The following is a 24,037-nucleotide window of genomic DNA, read 5'->3' on the forward strand; positions in this document are numbered from 1 at the left end:
CCTCTTCTAGGGCGTGATTCATCTCATCATAAAACAGATGTCTAAAACAAGTCAGATGAGCCCCATGGCAGAATTCCCCCTTTCTCCCCAGTGACAACACTAACAGTTTGGCCACCTAGCTCAGTGAGAAATGTCTATATTTTAGACGTGTAAGTGAGATGAGAGCCACTCTTGGTGTGCAAGGTTCTCCTCGAATTACTGCTGAACAGCCCTACTAATTTAGCTGGGATAAATAAAGTTAGTTAGGGTGAATCCCTACAATGCAAAGGGGAATTTGGCAATTGGCCTATTAACTTTAATGAAGTTTGCATATCTGTACTTTAGTAAAGACTTTGGTCCTCTTCATGTGCATGAGGGAAAAGGGTGTTATGTGAATGCGAAGAAACTGTTTTGGCTCTTTCAGCCTGAAAAAAATCTTAATGATGAGCCAAGTGTAAGTAGGTATTTTGGAAGAACTTCTGAGGACAAACTTTCAGAGATTTCAAGAAGCTCAGACCTTCCCGCAGAGACTTTTCTTCTTGCAAATGTATGTGTAAGTACTCTGACTTACATAGCTCAGATTATTAAAAACAAAACAAACCCAAGAACAGTAGCTGAAGCTTGTGGAAATAAAGAACCTCTCCATCTTTTCTGAACTTGGCATTTCAGTGTTGGCTAATTTAGTTGTTTGTGCAAATCTCATAAATAGCCTAGACAGGTTACTGATACCAGACATAATATTGCTTGTGCTAAGTCTCTTATCAAGTTTGTATCTGGCTGCAAACCAGCTTAATAAAAAGCTGCTATTTATGTTCTTTAACAATATAACAAGTGACCTTCATGGATTTTGTGATTTCATGAATGCTCTTTGTGGTTTCATGTTGATTGTAACTGAGAGATATTGTAAGGAACACAGTCAAACCAGCACACAGTCATTAATTCCAGGCACAATTTAAAAATACATTAAACTAACTTAAAGTAACATTTAGTATACGCAAATAATTCTGGCTGTCCATCTTTCATTTTGCTACCCTTGCAGGCAGCTCTGAAACAAAAAAAAACAACAAACCCAAGCAAAAATTCAAAAGAACAAGGTCAACCCTCTTAGATCTTCCATTCCAAATGCCGAGGGAGCTGAATGTGTAACTTGGATGTGGTCTTCAAGATAGGTCAATCCATGATGTTCCTTTTATGTCTAGAGCTTTCTGAACATAAAAGTGAATGAAGCTGGCCCAGAAGACCGCTGGTGGGAGGTTAGGTCATCCCAGATGTGCTGCCAGCCAGCTGTTCAGGGAAGGATGGCATTTACCTCCTCTCAGGAAGGAACTGGGAGGAAATGTAGCAGGAGCCACTGGCAATAGCTAGGGCTATGATGGGAGGGAAAGAGGAAAAAAGAAGCAAGGAGTGCTATTATTTGGGGGACAGAAGGATTCCATGTTGTTGGCATACCCTGCCCACATGGCATAACCTGCCCTGGTGCTGCTGTGGGTTTGGCTTTGCCCGATCCAAGCTGGTAGAGCCTGCACCAGATTTTGGTCTTGAGGCACCAAGAGTATCCCCTTATGGCCATTAAGACAGAAGGAGAATAAAATCAAAGGGAATCAGGAAAAGCCTCCACACTCATTATGAAAACAAAACCATGCTAGGAAACATGATGCGTATTTCTTTTAATCAAAAGCAGGAAGACATTTGGAGCACTTGGGGCCATCGATTGCCCTTCGGCCCATGGCGGAAGTCCCCAGTGATGTCAATGGGAGGTCTGCACGCGAATAGCGGGGGCACAGAGACGCCTTGGCGTACCGCTGCAGGGAGTGTACCAAGAAAGGCTGTGACTGAGCTTTAAAGCCTACTGAGAGCAGCTAGGGCGTTCAGTTGACTTTTATAGAGCACTTCATTGACTTCTCCAGGCGCGAACGTGCATTTCTATTGCAGAAGAAGAAAAAAAAGCCAAGTGTGGTGTTTTGTGCTTGTTTCCTGTCCCTGCCTTTGGATGGGCAGGAATCCTGCAAGGTCTGAGCTGCACAGCCCCCACTGTCTCAATATTGGCATCAGTCAGTGGTGACACTGTGTCTGCAGACAGCACCGGTAGTCCCCAGAACATCTCTTCCTCACGCTTGTAATGATCTGGAGATTATGATACAGGAAACTACTTTGCAAAGCTTGCTGGTTTTGGGCAGGAGCTCTTAATTTTGTGACAAAGACGAACGAGTCTTTGGGGAGTAGTAAATCCGTTCGTCTGGTGATGTTAAGGGGCAGGTGACCTCTTCTGTGGTTGCAGCCCCTGAAAAACAAAAAGGGTTCTTTTCACCATGCTACAAACAGGTTCATTCTTGGTCTTTCCTTGAATCGTATTGCAGAGGAAACGTCAGCCTAACAAGTCCTTAGGGTATTTTTTATTACATACGCATCCTCTATTACTCATAAGTTCCTTTTGCGATCTCAGTGGACATTTAACACCTATTATTAAATAAAGCATTGTGGCAATCTTTCAGAAAGTTTGGGTAACAGTTTCATTAAACCTCTTCAGGAAAACTTCTTCCATATCCTAGGGTACATTTGAGATACTCTACTTTAGGATTGTCCCCAGTATAAATTCAAGTAGAATTTGCTTCTCTTGCTGTTTGATGTCTCAAACAAAAATATTATTGCATATAATAAGAAAAGAATATCTTAAGGACAGAACAGTTTTATGACACTAGGAAGTGCAGATCATACTTTTGAAAGAGAAGCAAAAGCAATGCATTTGAAGAACTACTTGAGTGAACATAGGTCAACATGCAGAAGTCTGGGACCGGAACACTTTAGTAAAGTATTGCAATTTAAGGTTTTATAAATAGTCAGTTCTTGCTAGCTTTACTCATTTCTTTTCCAAGAAAGATTTCTATTGCTTTTGTAAGATTTTTGACTAAGTGAAAATAATAGGATTTGCCTGAAAAAACATTGGAGCTGTAGATAAGCACGGAATTCAGATCTGAATGTTCCACTTTTAAGAGTTAAAAGCCAAACCTTATGTGAATTTTTAGGTAGTCTATCTGCACTGGGAGTCAAACCGAACCTTCAGATCTGAACACCTGCAAAGAAGATTTGGAGCCAGAGCCTGTGGCTTGAGCCCCTCTTTGTTAAGTGGTCCAAACAATAGCAGCAGCAATGTTCCCTGTTCCCACCACAAGCTATTTATGACAATGCCCTTTGTTAAAGGGATTGTTCAAGGGACGGTAAATTACTCTGCCAAGCTTTAGTTATTGAGTCGAACGGAATGAATGTTTTCCTGGCATTTTCATTTACCTTGCGCTTACAAAAGAGACATATAGGAATTGTGATGGTGGGAAGGAGAAGAATATTTAACTCTTGCTAGTCCGTATTCTCAGAGTTGAAAATATGGCTGGATAATCACAGTAGATTCTTTGTCCTGGTGAAGTCAACGTGAGGTTTTCCCATCAATTTCCTTGCAGAGAGCAGGAACATGTCCTGTGTAGGGGTTTCCTGATAAGTGAATTTCAGCTCGCTTCCCATATAATTACTTCTCCTGGTGATAATAAAATAGAAATGTCCTGAATAAGAAACACATATCTCAGCAGTAGAGATGATGCTGTAATGGGAAAAACGTACTTTAACTGTCCTGGATTTTAAAAGAGATACCAAAGTACTGCTATTGATATTGAGTGATAAACGTATTTTCAAATATTTAATAATATTTTGCTGAACTTGTTTAGATAAAAGTAAACAGAAGATTTATTTGAGGACTTTGTCTAGCTTTCATTATGGACAGGGCTAGTCTGTTCTTTCAAGGCTGTATGCTCCATTACAATTTCCATAAGCTGTCGTAAGATTTCAGGTATTAACCTTTTCTTTTTCTTCTCTTGCAGATACAGGCAATCCATTTGTCGAGATGCATAGTGATATACCTAAAATAATACATATGACTGTGGGAAGAGAAATGATCATTCCATGCAGAGTCACAGCACCAAACATTGCTGTTACTTTAAAAAAGGTACCTCAATCCAAGCATGCTCTGAAAGTCTTATTGGGGATGATGCTTTTTTGTTTGTTTGTTTACAACTATTGTAAAGCTTCTGAAATATGTCAACAAATTAGTATTTCTTAAACAAGGTTTCTGGGTGTCAGTGTGTTTAGAAATATTTAAACCCTGGAGGCTTCGTCTTGTATCTCACCGAAGAGATTCATCAAATCTCTTACACTGGATGGGAGTTTTCTGAAGAAACTTAAACTTTTCATACCATTTTAATACATTTTCACTGACAAAGGTTTCTTAAGCCCAGGAAGGAATTTCTTGTTAGAAGAGACTTCCTCCCACCTCTTCCCCTGCCCTTCCTCCCCTTTCCTCTTCTGTCCTGTGGAACAGCCAGTAAGTGCAGTCCCTGGAGACTTGCTGGGGCTGTACGAGGATCTCTGCAAGCCTTTGCCCTACCTCACTTTCACCAGCGACTTTGCTGCTTCTTTTTCCATATGAGTGCACTGATCAGACAGGAGATGGCTCCTCTTTGTAGGGAAGCTTGTGCAGAGTTTGAGATGGTAGGGGCAGTTTCAGAAAATCTAGACATTTTTCATGTTTTGGGGAAACCGTTTCTTTCCTAGGTTCCTTGAGAGTTACATGGACAGCTAACGGACCTATATGTATGTAGTAAAGTACCTGGTATTAAGACAGAGAATGGTGCGTCTTTTGTTAAAGTTCCTTTGTTTGGCTTAAAAATTAGGTGGAAGTGCCAGTGATGTTTTGTTTCTAAATAAAAGGAGTTCTGTACAGAGTGGCATGAATGTTCATAATTGCTACAAGGAAAATAAATTTGTCTTTTTATAGAATAACATGCAGTTGCCAAACAATACCACTGTAAGATGCTTATCTAGATCAATACAAGTCTTTGATTCCTCTTTGACTATAGAGTTTTACAACAGCCACAGATTTGATCCTGTGTTTTAACTTGACCTAGAGGTTTACAAATTCTATCCAGTGCTGCTTTGCTAATATTGATACTGATTTTGCCTCTTGGTTTCCACCTGTTAAATCACATAAAAGAAAGCAAAATGCAGAGAAAAGAAAGTAATCTGACCTAGAATGTTACCATATGTGTGTGTACACACACAAACATGGTTCTCCTGCAAGAAGTGCGCCAGGGGTGGATGATGCACACGATTCTGTGGCTATAGAATCAAAAGTAGGTGAGGCTTGGCTTTCCATAGGGTGGATTTTGTAAAGTGGGAACTTACTTGGGCACGGTATTGTCACATCTGAAATCTCAGCATATTAAATTCCTAACTGAGAAAATTCCTGTCAGGTTTCTCTCTTATTAAACAATATAAAAATACTTTTTTTTCTCCTTATTTGGAGAAGATTGAGACATATCTGCTCTCTTTTTTTCATATCAACTTGCCTTTAGCTTGAGGTTGTGGTGTAAGATGCATCTTTACACCATCAAAACCAGATGCAATATTCTGGGAAAGAGAAAGAGGAGGTGGAGCCAAGTCTTGAAAGAAAGGATTGGTTGCTTACATGTTTTGCATTCCAGGAAAAATAAATGTGTTCCCTAATTCATCCCAGAATTTCCTGAAGTATGTAAGCTACAATGCATTACATCATATCTTTATTTATAATCTGTGACACCCATGTATGAAGATTCCAGCAAGTTTTTGCTCACATAGCAATTAAGAGATGTGTTAAATGCATTTCACAGCTGCAGGCAAACTACTGGAGAGCTGGCAAAAGCTATTCTGTGTTTTCCATTTAGCAATAAAGGAAGAAGTCAGTATCCCCACAATGCAGTCCTCTGGAGCTGGAAAGAAAATCCCAGCATTAGAGTAATTATATTCTGCATTTTATATTGCCAGGAAGTCAAAATATGGAACATTTTTTTGTAATCTCTCTCTTCTGAAAGGACTTGTTGGGACAGTTGTGTGAGCACTGCCTCCAGCATTTTGTTCCTGTGCAGTGCTGCTACTTAGTTTTAGTGGACTGATGCGGGGAAGGTTTATTGCCCATCTTCAACACTACAAATTATTTTTTTTACTAAAACTGCATCTTCACCTTAGTCAACCCTTTTGAGATACTGTATTGCTCCATCTTCTAGGCTGCACATCTGTACAAATTGTATTCTATAGCATGGCAATCATATACAACATAAGGAGTAGTCTTAAAAATCAAGAAGCCAATAAAACAGGGATTTGGGAAATGGGGATGGAGCTTTTAATTCCTATTTCAAATCCAGCCTTCAGGTCCTGTTATAGCCTATATCTGCAACAGCTAATGGCCCTTTCTGTTCTTCATCATATGAAGACCTGTGAAATCAATTGATAGTTTTGATATAATGCTTAATAGACAGATATCTAGAGCCTCTGAAACCATCATCCCTATCAATATGATTCTGGCAGCCTCATTCAAGATCCCTAAAATAAGATAAACCTTATTGCAACTAAGATATGCACTTCTCTTGCCTCTTCATTTGCTCTCATCTTGCTAAACAGAGAAAACATCACCTTTTGGTACAATGGTTTGGTCCCTCCGTTTACTCTCCTTTTGGATTCTCTGTCATAAAGTCAACAATGACATTCATAGGAATAGAGGTAAATAAGCTTCAGTATAAAGAACAAAAAGAGGAAAAAAACCCAAGGATGTTGAGAGTCACACACCTGGACAGTCTGAATTCTTAGTAATGTCACCTCATCCTTCCCAAATTGATGGAAGGGGAAACATGAAAGAAAAGACAAGCATTCAAAACTCTAATGTACATTTTTACTATACTTTCAGCTGGCTCTTTCCAATACAATCTGCCTTTGGAGACGTGGGGAACCACAGCATGACTATACACTCTTGACCATATGTATATACCCAAAACCTTGTGGCAGTACTATGTTAATGCCACTGGGTACCAAAAAGGTTCAGCGGTTGGTGCTGAGCAAAGAAGGAGGCACAGCCTATACCAAAAGAAACTGAAGTCTAGTTTGAAACAAAGTACAAAGAAGGTAAAAGGCCAAGACTGCACTGGGAGCCACAGTGATGTGGTTCATGCAGATAAGTATGTAGACAGTAAATTCCATGTTTACTGCAGCTGTCGCAACAAACTGATTCTTTGAATGCCTCTGACTATCTGCTGGTGCCCATTTGTAAGTTATTATTTTAGCTGGATCTATCCTCTGCTGCTTCAGTGGAAATCTCCCTGTTCTAGCACTGTGTTTCTTCATAGGTTTTCTACTTCTCTCTGTGATGACCAGATGGCCAATTTTTTTGACAAGGCCCTGAACTACGTTGGCCCTGCTCTGCATGGGGGATGGACCAGGTGACCTCTAGAGGTCCCTTCCAACCTAAATTATTGTGTGATTCTGGGATCCTCTGCCCTGTACCATCCGTGCAGTGATCATCATGGTGATGATGCCATGTGTCTAGGTGGTGGCCTGGAAGCTGGTTTAGGGCAGAGCAAAGCAACTGTGCTTCTCTGAGAGTGGGAAACAGGTCATCTGAACCAGGGGGGTTGGCAGAGGAGAACAGTGTGGAGGAGAGCTGGGTAAGAAACGGAAGCAAGTAAGGAGAGAGGGTAGAGCTGTGAAGGGCTGTGAAGGAGAGCAACCAGCCACTGCCCTTGGTCTCTTCTGAGACAAAATCCTGGTATTTCCACTTTCTGAAAGGGTCTTATTGCAGTATCTTGTTTCCCCAGCTTAGCCAGAGACCAGCTGTGTCACAGTGGTCTTTTGGTAGTCATAGACTTCGGTCTTCTAAAGTATTCCATACAGTAAATTAAAAATGTCAATTTATGATTTCATGTGTGAGTGTGTGCAACTTTTTAGTCTCAAAGCTGCAAAAAACTACACAAAAAGATGTAGCTCTAGCTGTTTTTGAGGGGTGTCAGGTGACTAAACTGTGCAGGTAAAGATTTGCCTCCAGGGCAGGTGTGCCTGTTGGATATATAGACAACCAACAACATTCAGTGTTGCAAAACAGGATCACATTTATGAGCGCTTTATTTCCAAGACCCAGACACTTCCTGGGTGTTTTGGTTACTTTCCCATTCCTGGAGTAAGGCTAATACAAATTCAGTAACCCATCAATTAACTAATTAATGTGAAGTGAATGCATTCCCTGGGAAATGTCAGTCTAGAGAGGCTCTGAAGCTCTGACTTGACTCTTTCTTCACGGTATATATGAAAACCTATAGAGGAATATGCTCAGAAACAGTTTGGTTTCCACCAAAGCAGCAAGAGGATAAATCCAACTGAAGTCCTTGAAAGCATAACTATGAACTAGTTAAACCAAAGCTTGAATATTTGTTTTATTTAGAACAGGAATGGCAACAGAGCTCTTGGAGTCCAAGATATTGTTGAATGGTAGCCAGCAGGCAATAATGTAATGGGCTTCACTTGTGTGTGTGTGTAATACACACTTCCCCCTGATTTGCATGCTTATTAGAGCATCTTATCAGCTGTTGTAAAGATAAGGAATTCTACCACAGCATTTTGTGCTCTGTAATTATTGTTCATTTGATTCACCGTGTGTTTCTGTTGGAGGAAATGGCATGAGATGATTGGAGGTGATCTCAAGGGCAGCTTTCGGCATGCACTGAGCAGGCAGCATCGAGGGTGCCATGTTTTGGAGAGACGCTCTACCATGCAGTAAGGTGCTGGGCAGCCACGCTTCCCCCAGCCTCTGGCAGCCACCCGTGCTGGCTTTGGCCATAGGAAGGAGGGGGCTGGCCAACACACAAGTCCTCTGCTCAAATAAAGGGGAAGAAAGAGATGAGTGGGACTTAGTGAGACTGGGTGCACAGTGAGAGGTGATGGGCTGCAAGATGCTTAGCTGACCCAGAGGTCTTTGCTTAGGGCACGAATTCACTCAAACTCTGCTATGTGCCATCTTTAAAAATATGTTATTTTTACCATAAAAGCAGGCTTTATAACAGTAGAGTCACATCCAGGCTTTGTATTCATGGCTAATCTCTGTGTTATCCAAACGGTGGTATTTATTCCATTGATAAGGCATAACAACAAAAGCATGATGTGAAAACAAGAGGTCTTGTCTGAGCTTTAATGCCTATGTAATGCTTTGCTTTTTCATGGTTTTCTTGATACCTTATTAAAATGGGGCTTAAAACTCAAAGGATCCTAATGTAAAATATAATTTGTACTGCTGACAAAGTGAATATTTGTTGTCACATGGTAATATTTTAGTCTGTATTAGATTTCAGGTCTTAAATTTAAAAACATCTGACAGATTTACACTATTTACTTGTTGGGTCCTCAACTTCTGAGGAACTTAAAAGTGCCAAATTTTTAAAATGTGCTGAAAACTTTTTCTGTGGAAATGTGATGTACTTAGTGTTTCAAGGCATCCTTTGAAAATCTCAAGTCAATATGACTTTTCTCATTAAGTATGATCAGTAGTTCTCAATAAAAGTGTCCAAGGAAGCTTTGTGAATTTAAAATTTGCACTCCACGTTGTATGTAATGACTTAGAGACGTGTATTCTGTGACCTGTCAGCTTTGGAACAAGCATTCATATCCCTAATGTGTTTTTTTTAAACAGTCCAGTCCTTTAGACAACACAAATGTGAGAAGCATCAGATTGAATCCTGGCAGGAATTTCTTAAAGCCACGAAATTACAGCAAATTAAGTCCATTTGTCACCTCCATTGAAAAATGTGTATTTGTGTCTCAGTGGTAAAACCAGGATACTTAATTGCAAAGGTTCGCCAAGACGAGCACTTTAGCTGCCAACCGGGAGCCAACAGAATAGCAGCCAAAGAGCTGAGGCTAATGATAGTGTCAATCTATTGTGTCATAAATTACATCCTGTTATAAATAATGAAATCTTGGAAACAAATAAAACATTCACATTCTTCACCCAGATTTTTCCTCTATTTTGTGATGAAAATGTGACTTGAAAAGTCTGCATAATTAAATGTCATCCTTTCTACTTTGATTGGCATTTTTTAGGGTATTTTTTTCCCATTCCTTTTTATTAGGCTGCTTTGATTAGAGAGTGGCGTGAGGATGAGTTGTTTTTATGACGCATGTTTGACATTTCCAGATTCCACGAGAAACCCTAATTCCCGATGGCAGGACGATAATCTGGGACAGCATGAAAGGCTTCAGAATACCGAAGGCAACCTACAAATTCATAGGGCTCCTGAGCTGTGAGACAACCGTCGGTGGACACAAGTATAGCACAAAGTACCTAACGCACCGAGAGAGTAAGTAGCGTTCTCCACTCCCCGTCTTTCAGAAAGCACTCTGCCCTGGTGACATTATTCACTTTTCTTTCTCTTCATCACGTGCAGCCAACACAATTTTTGATGTTCAGTTAAGCACCCCGCGTCTTGTCAAGTTGCTGAAAGGAGACAGCCTGGCAATTAACTGCACTGTCACCGCAGCCTGGAACACCAGGGTGCAGATGACGTGGACTTATCCTGGAGAGGTGAGTGCTGTGGTTGACATGAAGAACCCAGGGGTTTCCCATAGATGACACTGCATCTAGCATCCTGGGAGGAATTTTGCCTTGAAATGCTTGCCATGGTTCGCATTCCATCGGTTTGACCCTTGCTGACATGTCTTTAAAGGTTTCTTTTTTGCTTTCTGGTGCTTAATGGAATAAGTAAACATGTTTACACAATGTACTCTGGTTATATTGCATAATTGCGAGCAAATGCTAGAGTTGTTCCATCCCTGGGAGCTTCTTTTCAAGCTGGAGAAATGGTAGAAATTTATCACCCAGTCCCAGGCAGGGACTCTCTCTTGTGACAAAAAAGTTTTCAGCGAGACTGTCTTTCTCAGCACATTCATTTCAAAGACTGGCAGACAGTCAGGCACCTGACTGAAGCACATTTAGAAAAGATATTTTGATTTAGCTAGCTGAAATCTCATTTGTTAAGTGTCACATGAACAATCCTCTTGTTTTGACAACTACAGGAATGATCTTGAATGTGCTTCTCCTCCCCCCATATTGGGAGCATCCTCATAAATATTTGTCGCTTACAGAATAACTGCCAGGGAGCCCGTGTAAAGCTGATAAGAAATTCGACATTAGTTTAAGGTTTACAACTCCCATTCCTTTCATGTCAGTTTGATTTATGCTGGTGATTCAAGTCGAGATCATTTATTATGTCACTCATTGTGCCTAATCACAAGCTGAAATTATGATTACATTATATAGGGAAGATTAATGCAATCATTTCTTGCATGCTGTAGCCATTTTCCCTGGCATTTTTTCACCTCAGAAATAAACAACTTGGCAACAAGAAATGCTCCAAATACATTATATTGCTCATTGCTGTCTTACCAAGCCCTAGACAGGCACCGCACTTGTGAAATTCTGCTTTGTTTTTATTTGCATGGTAACTGAAGGGTACACAGTGTTTATAAGACACCAGCGATGTCCTGGGTTAAATAAACTTTGAGGCCAAAGGCTGAGGGGGAGTTGCAGGAAATAACTCCTCAGGCTCACATTATCTTCAGTTCCACCCTGTTATTCCCTTGCCAAATCTAGTCCCTTTTCCACCTATAGCGTTTCCAGAATTCTCCCCTTCTGCTAATGCCCTCTTCTTCTCTATGTCTGCTGCCTAAGCTATATTCCAGTGACTCCAGGGATTTTTACGAGCAATGCTGGACAAGGCGCAATGGGGAGCTGGGCATGTTGGTATGGCAGGCCATACAGAAGGGATGATCCTCATCTGGAAAGAACTAGTTTGGATGCTATTACAACTTTGGTGAAGATAGGAATGAATTGCCATATAATGTTACTTCTGATTTTTATTGTTGACTCTCTGGAAATGTTAGGCATCTTTTGCATGTCTGTGCTGTACAGAGGGATCTGGATTTGTTTATTAAAGTATGGTGGCAGTACAGTAAAATAAGAATCTTAGTAATCATGAAAATTGGTCTGATTAAGCTCTTTCTTGTTCATTTTTGCTTTTATAGGCAAGGAAAAGAGGTTCTGTAACACAGCGCATTGACCGGAAGAACACAGAAGCCAATATTTTTTACAGTATCCTCGTTGTTGACAAAGTGCGTGATATTGATAAAGGCCAGTATACCTGCCACGTGAAGAGTGGGCCATCAAACAAAGCTGTTAACACAACAGTCATTGTTTACGGTAAGAAATGTTGCAGATTTGTAGAATAGTGAGTGCTCATGTACCGAGTTCAGTCATATGATAGCTTGACACAAAGTGGAAGTGAATTCCTAGCACATTCATCATTGGTAGAAAAAGGAGGGAGACCAGAGAGAATATGTCCCTTTTCTTCCATGACTGTTTTGTATTGTTGGCAGTAGACATGTTAATGTTCAGTTTGATCACTCTTGTCTGCTAAGTACTGTGATGATCCTGTCTTCAGTCAGTTCTGGCAGAAGCAACCAGTTAAACTGTAGTTTGGGGAAAGAAAAAAAAGTACAAGCTGAATTTAAACAGAAGAATCCCACTTCCTCTTCTACAGTGCTTGTTTATTGTTTCCTATGAAAAATGAAGAAGAAATAAATACAGTAGCTCTACATGGAGCAGGTAGCTGCTAGACCATTCAAAAAACTGAAACAAGCACAAGATACTGCAACTCATTAATGTGGTTTTACAGTCAGAGCCTTAAACGGGTTCCCTGTCTGCCTGGGCTTCCTGTGAGATATGGAAATTCCTTGTTATTTCAAGCTTATGTGAATTAGGAATGTTGTGCATTGGGACTTCATAAGAAGCTACCTTCTTTGTGGCATCCTGTTACAATCAGGACTATCCAGGATCTTTGGAGCATCATTGGTATTAATGACCAAGTGGTTGGTGGGTGTTGTCTACAACAGATGAGTCATGGTCAGAATATTGATTTTTTTCTATGTTTTCAGTGGTCTATGTTTTCTCTGTCATCTGGAAGTATGGACTAAGCACCAGATCATGGTATTCTTAGAGAGTATTTCAGTCCATTTTCTCTGTTTAAACCTTGGACTAAGTCACTAGGAACATAAGATGAATCATGGTATCAACTTCTTAGCTTCAGACTTACCTGTTCAAGAATGTATCAGAAACTGAGTTTTAGATTAAAATTAAAGTCAGAGAAGCTGGAATTGTTGAAGCTAGCCTGTAAACTCTTATCCACATAAGCAGCTCCATCTATGGGATATCCATATTAGAAAGAGCCTGTGTGAATAAGGGTTTGCAGAATCAGGGTGGTATCCTTAAGTATAACCTGACTTGTGTAATTAAGCTACTGATTTGTCTTGTCCATGTTATTTTCAGTGTACATGGCAAGTGTGATTAAATATTGCACTTGTTTAACAGATATCCACCATCCTTATGCAGTCCATAATGTGAGTAAATATTGCACCATAGGTACTATCAAAAGGACACTCAAACAATTTTCCATGTTTTGAAAGTTTTATTTTGCTTAGAGGCCTTTTGGGGAAAAAAAGATTTTTCAATATATTGTACAAATATTCTGGTTTATTGCCTGTGGTTAAACCCATCAACTTGCCAGAGAGTTTGAAATATGGGGCAGTACAACTGGAAAAGAATGAATTCCAGCAGGTTGAGAATGTTCCAATGAAGTGATAAAGATTTGTTTGTTTGATGAAACAGCTGTTTACCAATGATACAGAAAGTTTCTGCCTTTTCCTTTGCTGTTTCTCTGAAGTCCCTTAAATCCTCTCTGGCAGAATATTTTATTTGGGAACATTCATTAATTCTTGGCCTTTAGGGGTGGAGTGGTCATCTGCTCATTCAGTTCAGCTTCCCATGTACCACAAACCACCTTATCTCTCTTGTGTAGAAACCAGTGCCTTTTTTTCTGACTGTAGCACAACATGAATTTTGGCTAGAGCCAATGAATTTTGGCTAGAACCTGTCCAGGCAGGTTCATGGCCTGGGAACTGTATCTCAGTTTCTTGTATAGTTGTGGTATTCTTCTCTATATTTTTTAGATCTTTAGGAGGTTGGGTTTTATTCTTGCTGTTGCCATGTGGGAACACCGAAATTATTAAAGATAATTTTTATTTGGATTCCTGTTCTCTTTAGTAGAGGAGCTGTTTTTGCAAGCTGAAAAATCAGTAATATAGGTGCACTCTTTTTCTTTTCTTTAAGATAAAATGTTCATTAATTTGAAACGTCGAAGAAAAACTGCGCTGGAGGCTGTAGCTGGAAGAAAATCCTATCGTTTGTCAATGAAAGTGAAGGCGTTTCCCTCTCCAGAGGTTATATGGTAGGACAACAGTTACTTCCACATATGCACACTGGACCTCTTTTTAGATGAAAAATAATATCTTGGTAAAATATTCAGATAAGACCCCTTGAAATGGCAACAAACTTCAGACAATGCAGTTGTGGAGTTTTTTGGGAAGTTTCAGGGTTGTCCTGGGTTTTAACAATTTATAAGAACATTATCTCAATTTTGTAAGTGCAAAATAGGAGGTCTGGAAAGTTTAAAACTCAGATCCTTAAACATGTTAGATATGGCTCTTATTGAAATCAATGGACACTCTACAGCTAAGTATCTCTACCTTGACTGAAGTGTTGCATGCAACTTCACTCAGACCTAGATATGAGTCTGAACTTGCTTTTCAGACAGTAGGAGAAAGAAAAGGCAGCTTTCATTAAAAATAACTGACCGAGTTGAGTCATACAGGCATGCACTATTAGAAAAGCAATGGAAGTTGAGTTTATTATATAGTGATCTGCAGGTTGAAGATCTCCTTTAGTGACTGAGCTTTCACTTTGGCTCACGTATACTGTGCTAAGAAATCTTTTGAACAGTTTTTTGTATTAACTCAAGCCACTTTCATATAAAACAATGTTATCTATTCATGATCTCAAGGGGTTTTTGTTTAAATCATTTTAAATACCAGTGCTCTGGCTCAATTCATTGCACTTTAACAAAGGGTCTATGACAAGACTGATTAAGAAAACAAACCATACATACATGAACAGTGAGAGTTCATATTACTCACAGCTAGAAATTACTTTTGCTCCAAACATTTTGTTTTGTTTTACAAAACCCTTACATTTATAGCTCCACATGGAAAGTTAAGGGGCAAAAGTGAAGCTGATGCTAGCCATTTATACAGTATTTTCTTTAATGGTTGGGCTTGTTGGCTACACATATAGATCCAAAACTTCTGAAATACAAAAAAAATCCATTTAAACAAGATTTATTTATTTATTTTTTTACTTATCACTGTGAGGTTGGTCAAACACTGGAACAAGTAGTCCAGAGAGGCTGTGGAGTCTCCATCCTTGGAGATAGTAAAAAGCAGACTGAGAACGGTCTTGGGCAACCTGCTGACCTTGCTTTGACCAGGGGGTTGGACTAGGCAATCTCCAGAGGCCCTTTCAGCCTCAACTATTTTGTGGTTCTGTAAAATACAGATACAGTGAAATGCCTAAATCCATAGTCCTTAGATCCAATTTTTAGTGCTCCTCCAACAACTGTAAGACTTTTCTGTAAATGCTTACTAAAATCTGTGAATCATTTTAATCAAGTCCATCATCATCGTGAAACTGTCGCACTCTTCTACTAATGTCATGTCAGCCTTCATACAACAACCTACCAAAATGTGCTTTATGCTGTATTTTAGACTTTGAAGAAAAATGTTCTGCTGCTTCAGGAATCTGTGTGTGAGCAACAGTTAGTACTTTCTATGTTGATTTTCTGTTATCTTTAAAAACACTCACTTGATAGCAGGATATCTGATTCTTAAGTGTTTATCTAATCTACTTACTCTTCCTCTTCCTAAAATCACAGCTGTGCTTAGGCTACTGTAATACTTTGTCCCAGGATGTATTCTGAGGTCATAAAGAAATGGTCAGTGCTGGATGATGCAAACTTTATTTGTGTGAATGACTGTTAGCCAAAATGGTTGTCTTCTAGACTAAATGGCGGCACAAGCATGGAAAACTGGGATCTTCAGAGACAGATTTGCAATTTTCAGCAACTCTCAAATACTATAGAGCCCTGTCAGATCCTTATCAATTTTAATATATAGAATGGTATTCTCCAAAATGCTTTATAAATATCAGCAATCTTATTTGTAAGGGAAGGATAAGCCTCTGGCAAACAGAATCTGAGACTGTAAATTCAATCCTTGCCCAAAGATTGAGAAATGTTGTGAAATGAAATAATGCAGGCAGTTTAAGCAACCTTATTTTTCAAAATTTTGATTTCTGGAATTCTTTAAACAGGTTAAAAGATGGGCTACCTGCTGCTGAAAAGTGTGCCCGGTACATGGTTAGAGACTATTCGTTAATCATCAAGGATGTTGCTGAGGAAGATGCTGGAAACTACACTATAATATTGAGCATACGGCAGTGGAACTTGTCTAAGAATCTTACAGTCACTCTTACAGTAAACGGTAAGTTTACAGCATGTTCCCACGCTTCTCCTGAACGTGTAAATGCTGAATTTTCATTGAGCTAGATTTTAATTGATTCAGGTCATTGTGGGTTTTCTTACTGACTTTCATGGACTCAAATCCAAACCCCATATGCAGAGTGACAGACCCATCTTGGAATCAGAACGTGGACACTGGTTTTCATTAGAAGCATTTCTGTCTTCCACGGTCACATACTTGTTTCTGATGACTTAAATGTGTTACTAACTGCTCATCTGACTTGACTTAGGCCTGCTGTTTTTCTTTGTTCTCCTGGGGATTTTTCTTATTACTCACCCTGCAGGAATGTAGTATTTTCACGATCATGCAATACTTTGGAAATGAGCTGGTTTTAATTGCTTTCCAATTTTTACTCTTTACAGTGAAACCCCAGATATACGAAAATGCCGTGTCATCATTCCCTGATCCCAATCTGTATTTACTGAGCAGCAAACAAGTGCTGACATGCACTGTGTATGGTATTCCTCAGCCTAAAATTACATGGATGTGGTATCCCTGTAGACAAAACCATTCTAAACCAAGGTAGGACAGCTTCCTTACTTCTATTTAGCATGTCTTCCCTTGCTATTACAATTAAATATTTACTTTTTTACAAGAATATAGCTTGCCATTACCAATGCTTAGTTTATAGATTTTGTATACTTTTAATCAATGTATTTTTTAGTAAACATGTAGGCACAATGCAATTTTGTCTGCATCATTATTTGAAAATGGAGGGCAGAGTTGTTACTTTGTATTGCTACTTAGGTTTATTTACAGTTCACTACTATTCATGCATGCAATGTCCAGAGGCGGTAATTGCTTTTTAATTTTCATGAGGGAAGCCTTGCAGACAATGTCTTGCAAAGTTAACACGCTTTCTCATGGAGGAGATTTCCATGCTTTCCTCCATGCCTTCCTCCATGCACAGTGATTCCCCTGTGTGGCTTCTTTTTAAATTCAACAGAAATAATCTTAAAGACTTTTTCCGTTATGAAGGTCAAATCTCTGTTATGATACATTGACTCATAGATTCGGTTCGGCAAGCCAAACGTGCCCAGCATTCTCCAGATGATATTTCAACAGGGTAAAATATAAATGGCACCATACAAGCTTACTTGATGCTGATGTGGTGCTTAACTAATCCGCTTTTATATTTAAGCTTTCTTTTGAACTCTGTTTCTTACAATTACAAGTTTGTGTGTTGACTCATTTATCCAAAGCTCTTCCCGAATCATGAAATCTGACACAATCTTAATGATTAATGCTCAACCTCCACAGTGGCATTAGCATTAAGCTACTATTGGAGGGTTCAAACATGCAAGGTATTTGGATCACAGCACAAGGAAGATATTTAAAAACCTAACAAAAGTTTGGGAACCAACATTTTCTCAGTTGCAGTAGAAGTTAATTATTTTACATGGGATTTAACTTCTTTAACGCTTTCATAGAATTGAGTTTTAGCGCCAATCCAGCCAAACATTTAAGCACATGCTTAACTGCAGGGATACAAGACATCTCATTCAATTAAATAGGACAAACATATTATTTCAAATTAAGGGTGCTTGTAAGTGCTTTGTGATCAGTGAGAGAGTGGTCAGCACTTCCTAGAAGCACACACAGTTTTTCCAATTACGCCTTGCTTTGGGATTATGCAAATTGGTGGCTTTCTGTGCCCCTCTCACCAAGAGGTGGCACTAGCAATCTCTCCTTTTGCTGGAATAGGTATAACCCGAAATTCTCCATTTCGAGGACAGGTGAGGGCTGCATTCCTCTATCTGTTATGTTACCTTTGAAGGACAAGTCGCAAAATTCTGAGTATTAATTTATTTTTGCTTATAGGTGCAAGGTGTAAGAGAAAAGAAATCACAACATCTTTTAAGTAGAGAAACCCTGTGAAAGGCGTGTATGAAAATTTTCAATCGTTTAGTTTCTTCCAAGTGTTTATACATCTATGCACGCTCTGGATTGAAGTCACGGTGTGGCACTGATAAAACAGTTGGTGGTTCTTTGGGAATTGGGGTGGTGTTTGTCCATTGTCAAGTATTTCCTTCTGTGAACAAGCACAGATCTGCATTACAGCACAGGAGAGCGTGTCATCAGAAATAGAAATTAATATCTGCAAGCAGGTGTTTAATAATGTGCTAAACTGTAGACTCAATTAAATGCTAATTAGAAGTGTGTTTGAGCAGGTGATCAAAGGAGAAATGTAACAATTTGAATCAGCTATTGGCTCTGTTACAAGGTTGTTTCCAGACTTGCTTCCAAATTGCCTTCATAATTGTTCTGTGACAATTCTCTTTAACCCCCTCCCCTTCCTTCTCCTTTAAGTGCTCATTGAAGAAGTAGTCTGGAGAACACCATTTTTAATGCTTTGCCTAAGAGGAGTGGAATGACTCCCTCTGAATAATATGGTGACACTTAACTATTGCAGAAAGGCAGAAATACCTGAATAATTACATTTTGTCTCCTGCTCCAGGAAGGGAGCAGAGTGGACTACCTCGGCAGCTGGCACGCCTTGCTCAGACTGATGTCTGTGCCAGTTCAGGTGTTCTCCCTGAAGAACTGGAGAACCCTTTAATCCCACTTACTTCACCATACTTTACTCTTTGTGTGAGGGGAGGTTTGCCTAAACAACAGATTTAAGGTGTGTGTACCTTGTGCAGCAGATAAAAAAATGTATCTTATTCTGCCATTACAGCATTTCTTTGGGTTTACCTGCCCAGTGTTAGGTTTCCAAGGGTAAAATATTACTCTGTTTGTGCTCAAGCGGTGCCTGTTTCTGTGCACAGATGTACCTTGTACCTTAAGTTGATAAAGCCCCACGGGTTACCATTATTCAGTGTGTGGCAGTAAGGATTCTCATCAAGTTTGAGTCCCGTGCCACAGGACAGAGCGCACACTCGGAGTAAAAAGATGCTGTTGCTTCAAAGACCTTGCAGTGCACAGATCTGTTTGCTTCAAGATTTGTATATGTGCTTAACTTTACAACACTCGAGTACTATCACTGCAAGCTGAGGAATTACACGTAGTGCATAAATTAGACGATTTTATTTTTGAAGGACTGTTGCCTATGGGCTCCTTAATAGAAACCATTAGGTTATCTGGCTGCTTCTTTCAATTTCTGTTTCAGACAGTATTTCTGTTTCAAAAATCTAAAAATACCTCAGGGGATTCCATTGCTTTTAAAAAAAATGAAGATATATTTTAATGCTTTGTGATTAATACAATCAATTTGCATAGCTCTCCTCTCTACATCATTCAGGCCAGTAACAGGAGGCCAGCCAAATTAAACAGTTTCCATATTTTACTGGTAGCAAATTAAAAAAAAAAAACAACAAAAAAAAAAACAACAAACTGTAAAATTGCTCAACAAATTTGACTTTTTGGAATGTAGAGAAAGTCATCAAAATTCCTTGTTCTTTATTTTCTGTTAAAACTACTTTGCTTAAACTAACTCTATTGCTATTAAATAACCTTTTGTTAGCTAGCTAGCTAACTAGATGGATAGGTGGAAAGATTCTCTTCCAATGTTGACCCCAGCTAGGAAACACAGAAGAGTCAAGAAAAACTGTACGGGGCAAAAAGTAATGTTTTGGGGTTTTTTAAAGCTTATGCAGAGCTAGTAAATTCAGAGATGGCAGGCAAAAGACAGTAGAAGACGCAATGAGAGTTAAAATAAAATGCAATTTAAAAAATTAAGATTAGTCTTTCTTAAATGACCGAGAAACTTCTTTTCCAGTGCTATCTTACTCCAGCTTACTCTGCTGCTCTGTAGCAGACACATACATTCCCAGGCTGGGCAGCCCCCAGTTGCTCCGTGGATATAGCAGAAGACAGCTTGTGAGACACTTGTCCCACAGTGTCCATCAGCCTCCTTGGCCTCTTTCCTACCACCCTGGAGTTGTTTTTTCTGGCCTCCTTTTTGCTTAGGTTGGGTTGTCAGCAGAGAGGCAGCCAGCGGCAGGGCTTGCCGAGGGTCTCCGGAGCCAGCCAGGCTGGGCTCCACCTAAAGCTCATCAGCTCTGAGGCTGCAGAACGAGAGTCTGCACGCTGGGAACGTGCTTGATGTTAATGGTTCTTGACCTGAATCTCTTCAGCAGATTTGTGTTTATCTTAAACTGGTCTGGCAGAGATTGCCAAGAAAGGCGTGTGGGATACTGATATTGCTCAGTGGAAGCACTGGTTTCCTCAGCGGTTGTGCAGTGTCATTTGGGGGCAGTTTCTCTCTCTGGACATTTCCATGTGGGCAGTTCAAGAGAGATCTTCATTGTGCTCTGCCCAAGGTTTGACCGATCAGCCCTTCAGAAACTGCAAACAGATGTAACACTGAAATTTTACCTTGGCTGTTCCAGCTGTCCCACCACCTTGCTGCCTCCCTCTCTCCTTAAGCTATCAGTTTTGTTTAGCCTCAAACCAAATATCAGATTATTATTTTACAACCCTGCTGTCACATCAGTCTGCATTTTTTTGGCTTTTGTTTTTTTCTCTGTGTGTGTGCATGAGGGAGAGAGAAACATGACAGTACTGTGGAGATGCCTACAAAAACAAAGTCATTGGAAAAACTGGTACCTGATTCTCTGCCCCCTTGACTATAGTGTCAAGATATGAACTCTTCTTGGTGGTAAAACCACCTGAACGGTGGGATTGGGAATGAAGGGCCTGAATACCTGAAGTTGAGGACAGAAATGGGCAGCAGGGACCAGGGGCTGTGCAGCAATGCCTAAGCAGGTACTGCTGCCAAAGAGCCAATCTCGGGAAACCACGATGTTTGTAACGCTCCAATGTGGGTCCATGCTCCTCAGTGGAATCACTACTGGTTTAGCACAGCACGATGAGAATGGAATATGACCTCCCTTCGAGGCTTGTCTGCAGTGTGAAGGTAGGGTCACGTGAAAGATTTTCTATAGGAATAGCTCTCCAGCACTGCACAGGGAGGAAGAGGATCATGTCGTGGATCTCAGCGAGGCCAAAACTATAGGTTTTCCTTGAAACTTCTGCAGAGATGTAGAAAGCCTGAAACTACTATAATGAAAGTGCATGGCCAGACTCCCACCAGCTTCAGTGAAAGAGAGGCAGGCCATGTGTGCATAGCAGTCTAATTGCATTTCTGCATTGTTTATGTCAGTGTATTAATAAGGGATTGAAAGGCAGAATCATTAGGATGTGCTCAGATAGATTATCAGGGGAAACCAGATTTGGAACATCAGTGAGGTATGTAAAATGAACAAGTAAAGAACAAATGTTAATTGTACTTAATTAGAAATGTACTGAACCACCCAAATTTAATTGTTGGATGTCTGCAAACATTGATGCCCATTAGTTTGTCCACAGCGACTGTTTTTGTTCCCCATGCCACCTTCTATTTTCGGGAAGGGGAAGTCCGAGTCCTTAGAGCTGGTAAAAGTAGGTCAGATGCCATTAATAAACAGGTAGTTCAAAAATGCCTTTGTTTAATTTGACATGTGGCCAGATCCTCAGCTCTAAATTCACACTGGCTGAGGATATGGCTGGTGGCCGTTGTGCCTTCCACTCTATTACAAGAAAATCCTCTTACAGTGGTCTACTAATGTAAAGGTACTTAAAATGGGTACATGAAAAAATATGCTAGCTATTCCCTTATTTTGCTACGGTTGGGGAAGTAGATTAGCATAGGTAAAAATCAGACCCTATGTTCTTCACATATCTTTCAAAAAATGCAGAGGAACAGATATGAGTGTACATTGCAGCAGGGTGGACTTGCAGAGAATTTGAAGCCAAAAGCAAGAGACAAGTGAAATAGCATCTGATCTGCTTCAGCCTCAACAAGCAATGTGCTGAAGCATCCCATTCTGCACTTCTACTGTGAGCTAAAAGTCAATCCTCTGAAAACAGCTAGTAGGACTGTATCCTACTGTCCTCAGTCAGTATTTTGGAATTTTTAAAATATTTTTTTAATATTTTACTTACAAAATGCCATATGAATCAGACCTGGCATATATATATACGGATAAATAAGCTTGACAAATGCATGCTGAGTACAGTTTGCCCCAGTCTGTCCTCAGGGTAACACAGTGAATGCACTGATGCGTTTATTCTGCAAGCTGTAAATGGTTTCACTATGGGTCTTAGCTGAACCAGAAGCTTAAGTTTTCAAATTTCAGTATTGCTAGTTTTCAAATCACTTTAATTTAAAGTTTTCCAAGACTATTTCCAAAATGTTTTAAACCAAAATGCATTATGTTGCCCGACTAATTTTTTTAATTGGTCATTGATCAAACCTAAAATATAAAGACTACAGTAACACCCAGGTGGTCAGGAGCGCTCTGCTCAGTATCATACTTTTAACCCTCGCTCTCCTGTCTTTTTTCACTTGCTGTTCCTTGTTTTTTTCCAAGTTTCTTTTTTCCTCTTGTTGCCTTCACAGGGTGGTCTCTTGGCTTTACTAGGGACGGTCTGACACCCAGTCTTAAGGGGAAGAACATAAGGATCATGCAGGCGGTTGGACGTTATTGCTTCATCTTTTACTCACTGTGGCCCAGCCCATAGAAACTAAAGCGTGGGGCAGGCTGTACGTGGGGACTGCACGTCGCGAGCGAGGCCCCGCACGCTGGCAGCGTCCGAGCCAGTGGGACGTCCCAGCCCATAGCCAGAAACCTGCTCCTGCGCTAGCAGGGGCTCTTGGCCAAAGGAAGGCACCAGGTCAAAGCCTGTGTGTGCTTGTGAGTGATCATGAATGGAGTACTATTACTGGGTCGAGTACACCTTTTACAAAAATATACAAACTTTAGTTAGTATCCTTTTTCCTTTTATGTGTACGCCTTTCAAAAAGCCTTTGCAGAAGCTTTGAACAGACACGGCATATGAGGTAAGATCATGCTCACAAAAAAATATTCAGTTAAAAAATAGAAAACGGAGGTTAAGAGGGAACAGCCAGTTCTTGCAGCATAGGGAGGTGACCAGTGAAGTTTTTCAGGAGTCGGTGCTGGGGTCTGTACTTGTCAACATGTTCAGAAATAACCTGGAAAAGGTGGTAAGGAGGTGACAGAGTTTGCTGATGATACTAAGTTATTCAGATTTGTAAGGATGAGGGCTGATGGCGAAGAAATGCAGAACGGTATGAATCTGGGTATTTGAGTGATGAAGTGGCAGATGAAATTCACTGAAGATAAATATGCATGATGTACATAGGGAAAAACAATCTGACTTTCACATGTAAAATGTAAGTGTAAAAAGGCTGTACATGTAAAAAGGCTGTTGGCTGATCATTACTACCACAAAGAGAGATCTGAGCGTTGTGATACACAGGTTTGTGAAAGCGATCACAATCATGAGCAGCTCAAAAAGCAAATCAAGTGTTAGGAATTACTGGGAAAGAAATAAAGAACAAAATAGAGAACACCATGATAACTGCACATAAATCCATAAATTACCAGCATCTTTTATACTATGAGCATTTCTGATCCTTTCATCTCAAAGGATGCAGCCAAACTGGGAGGCACACCAGGAGGGGCAACAAAAAGGATCAAAGGAATTTCAGAGAATGAGAGGAATGTGTGAGGGACGAGTGAGGAGGGAGGTCAAGGCTCTGCAGTCTGAAAAAAAGGTGACTTGGGGGGCTACACAATAGACACCTACAGACTTGTGAAGGACACAGATGTCTGAGGATCAGTTGTGTATGTCTTTTCCAGTTCAGGAAGTAGGGGCCATTAAATGAAGCCCGGAGGAGTGCAATTCAGAA

At 40.1% G+C, this 24,037-nt stretch overlaps 1 protein-coding gene across 1 annotated transcript in view; it reads left to right on the plus strand.

Moving 5' to 3' along the window:
• Positions 1–24,037, plus strand: part of FLT1 (fms related receptor tyrosine kinase 1) — a 113,237-nt gene that overhangs the window by 21,453 nt on the left and 67,747 nt on the right. The window contains exons 5-11 of the mRNA XM_075498865.1: positions 3,846–3,970; positions 10,010–10,172; positions 10,260–10,396; positions 11,896–12,070; positions 14,036–14,153; positions 16,130–16,299; positions 16,701–16,860. Of these exons, the coding sequence (XP_075354980.1) occupies positions 3,846–3,970; positions 10,010–10,172; positions 10,260–10,396; positions 11,896–12,070; positions 14,036–14,153; positions 16,130–16,299; positions 16,701–16,860 (1,048 nt within the window). The remainder of the gene's footprint in view (positions 1–3,845; positions 3,971–10,009; positions 10,173–10,259; positions 10,397–11,895; positions 12,071–14,035; positions 14,154–16,129; positions 16,300–16,700; positions 16,861–24,037) is intronic.

The sequence above is a fragment of the Mycteria americana genome, chromosome 1 (genome assembly GCF_035582795.1).
Source record: "Mycteria americana isolate JAX WOST 10 ecotype Jacksonville Zoo and Gardens chromosome 1, USCA_MyAme_1.0, whole genome shotgun sequence".
In the NCBI taxonomy this organism is placed as follows: Eukaryota; Metazoa; Chordata; class Aves; order Ciconiiformes; family Ciconiidae; genus Mycteria; species Mycteria americana.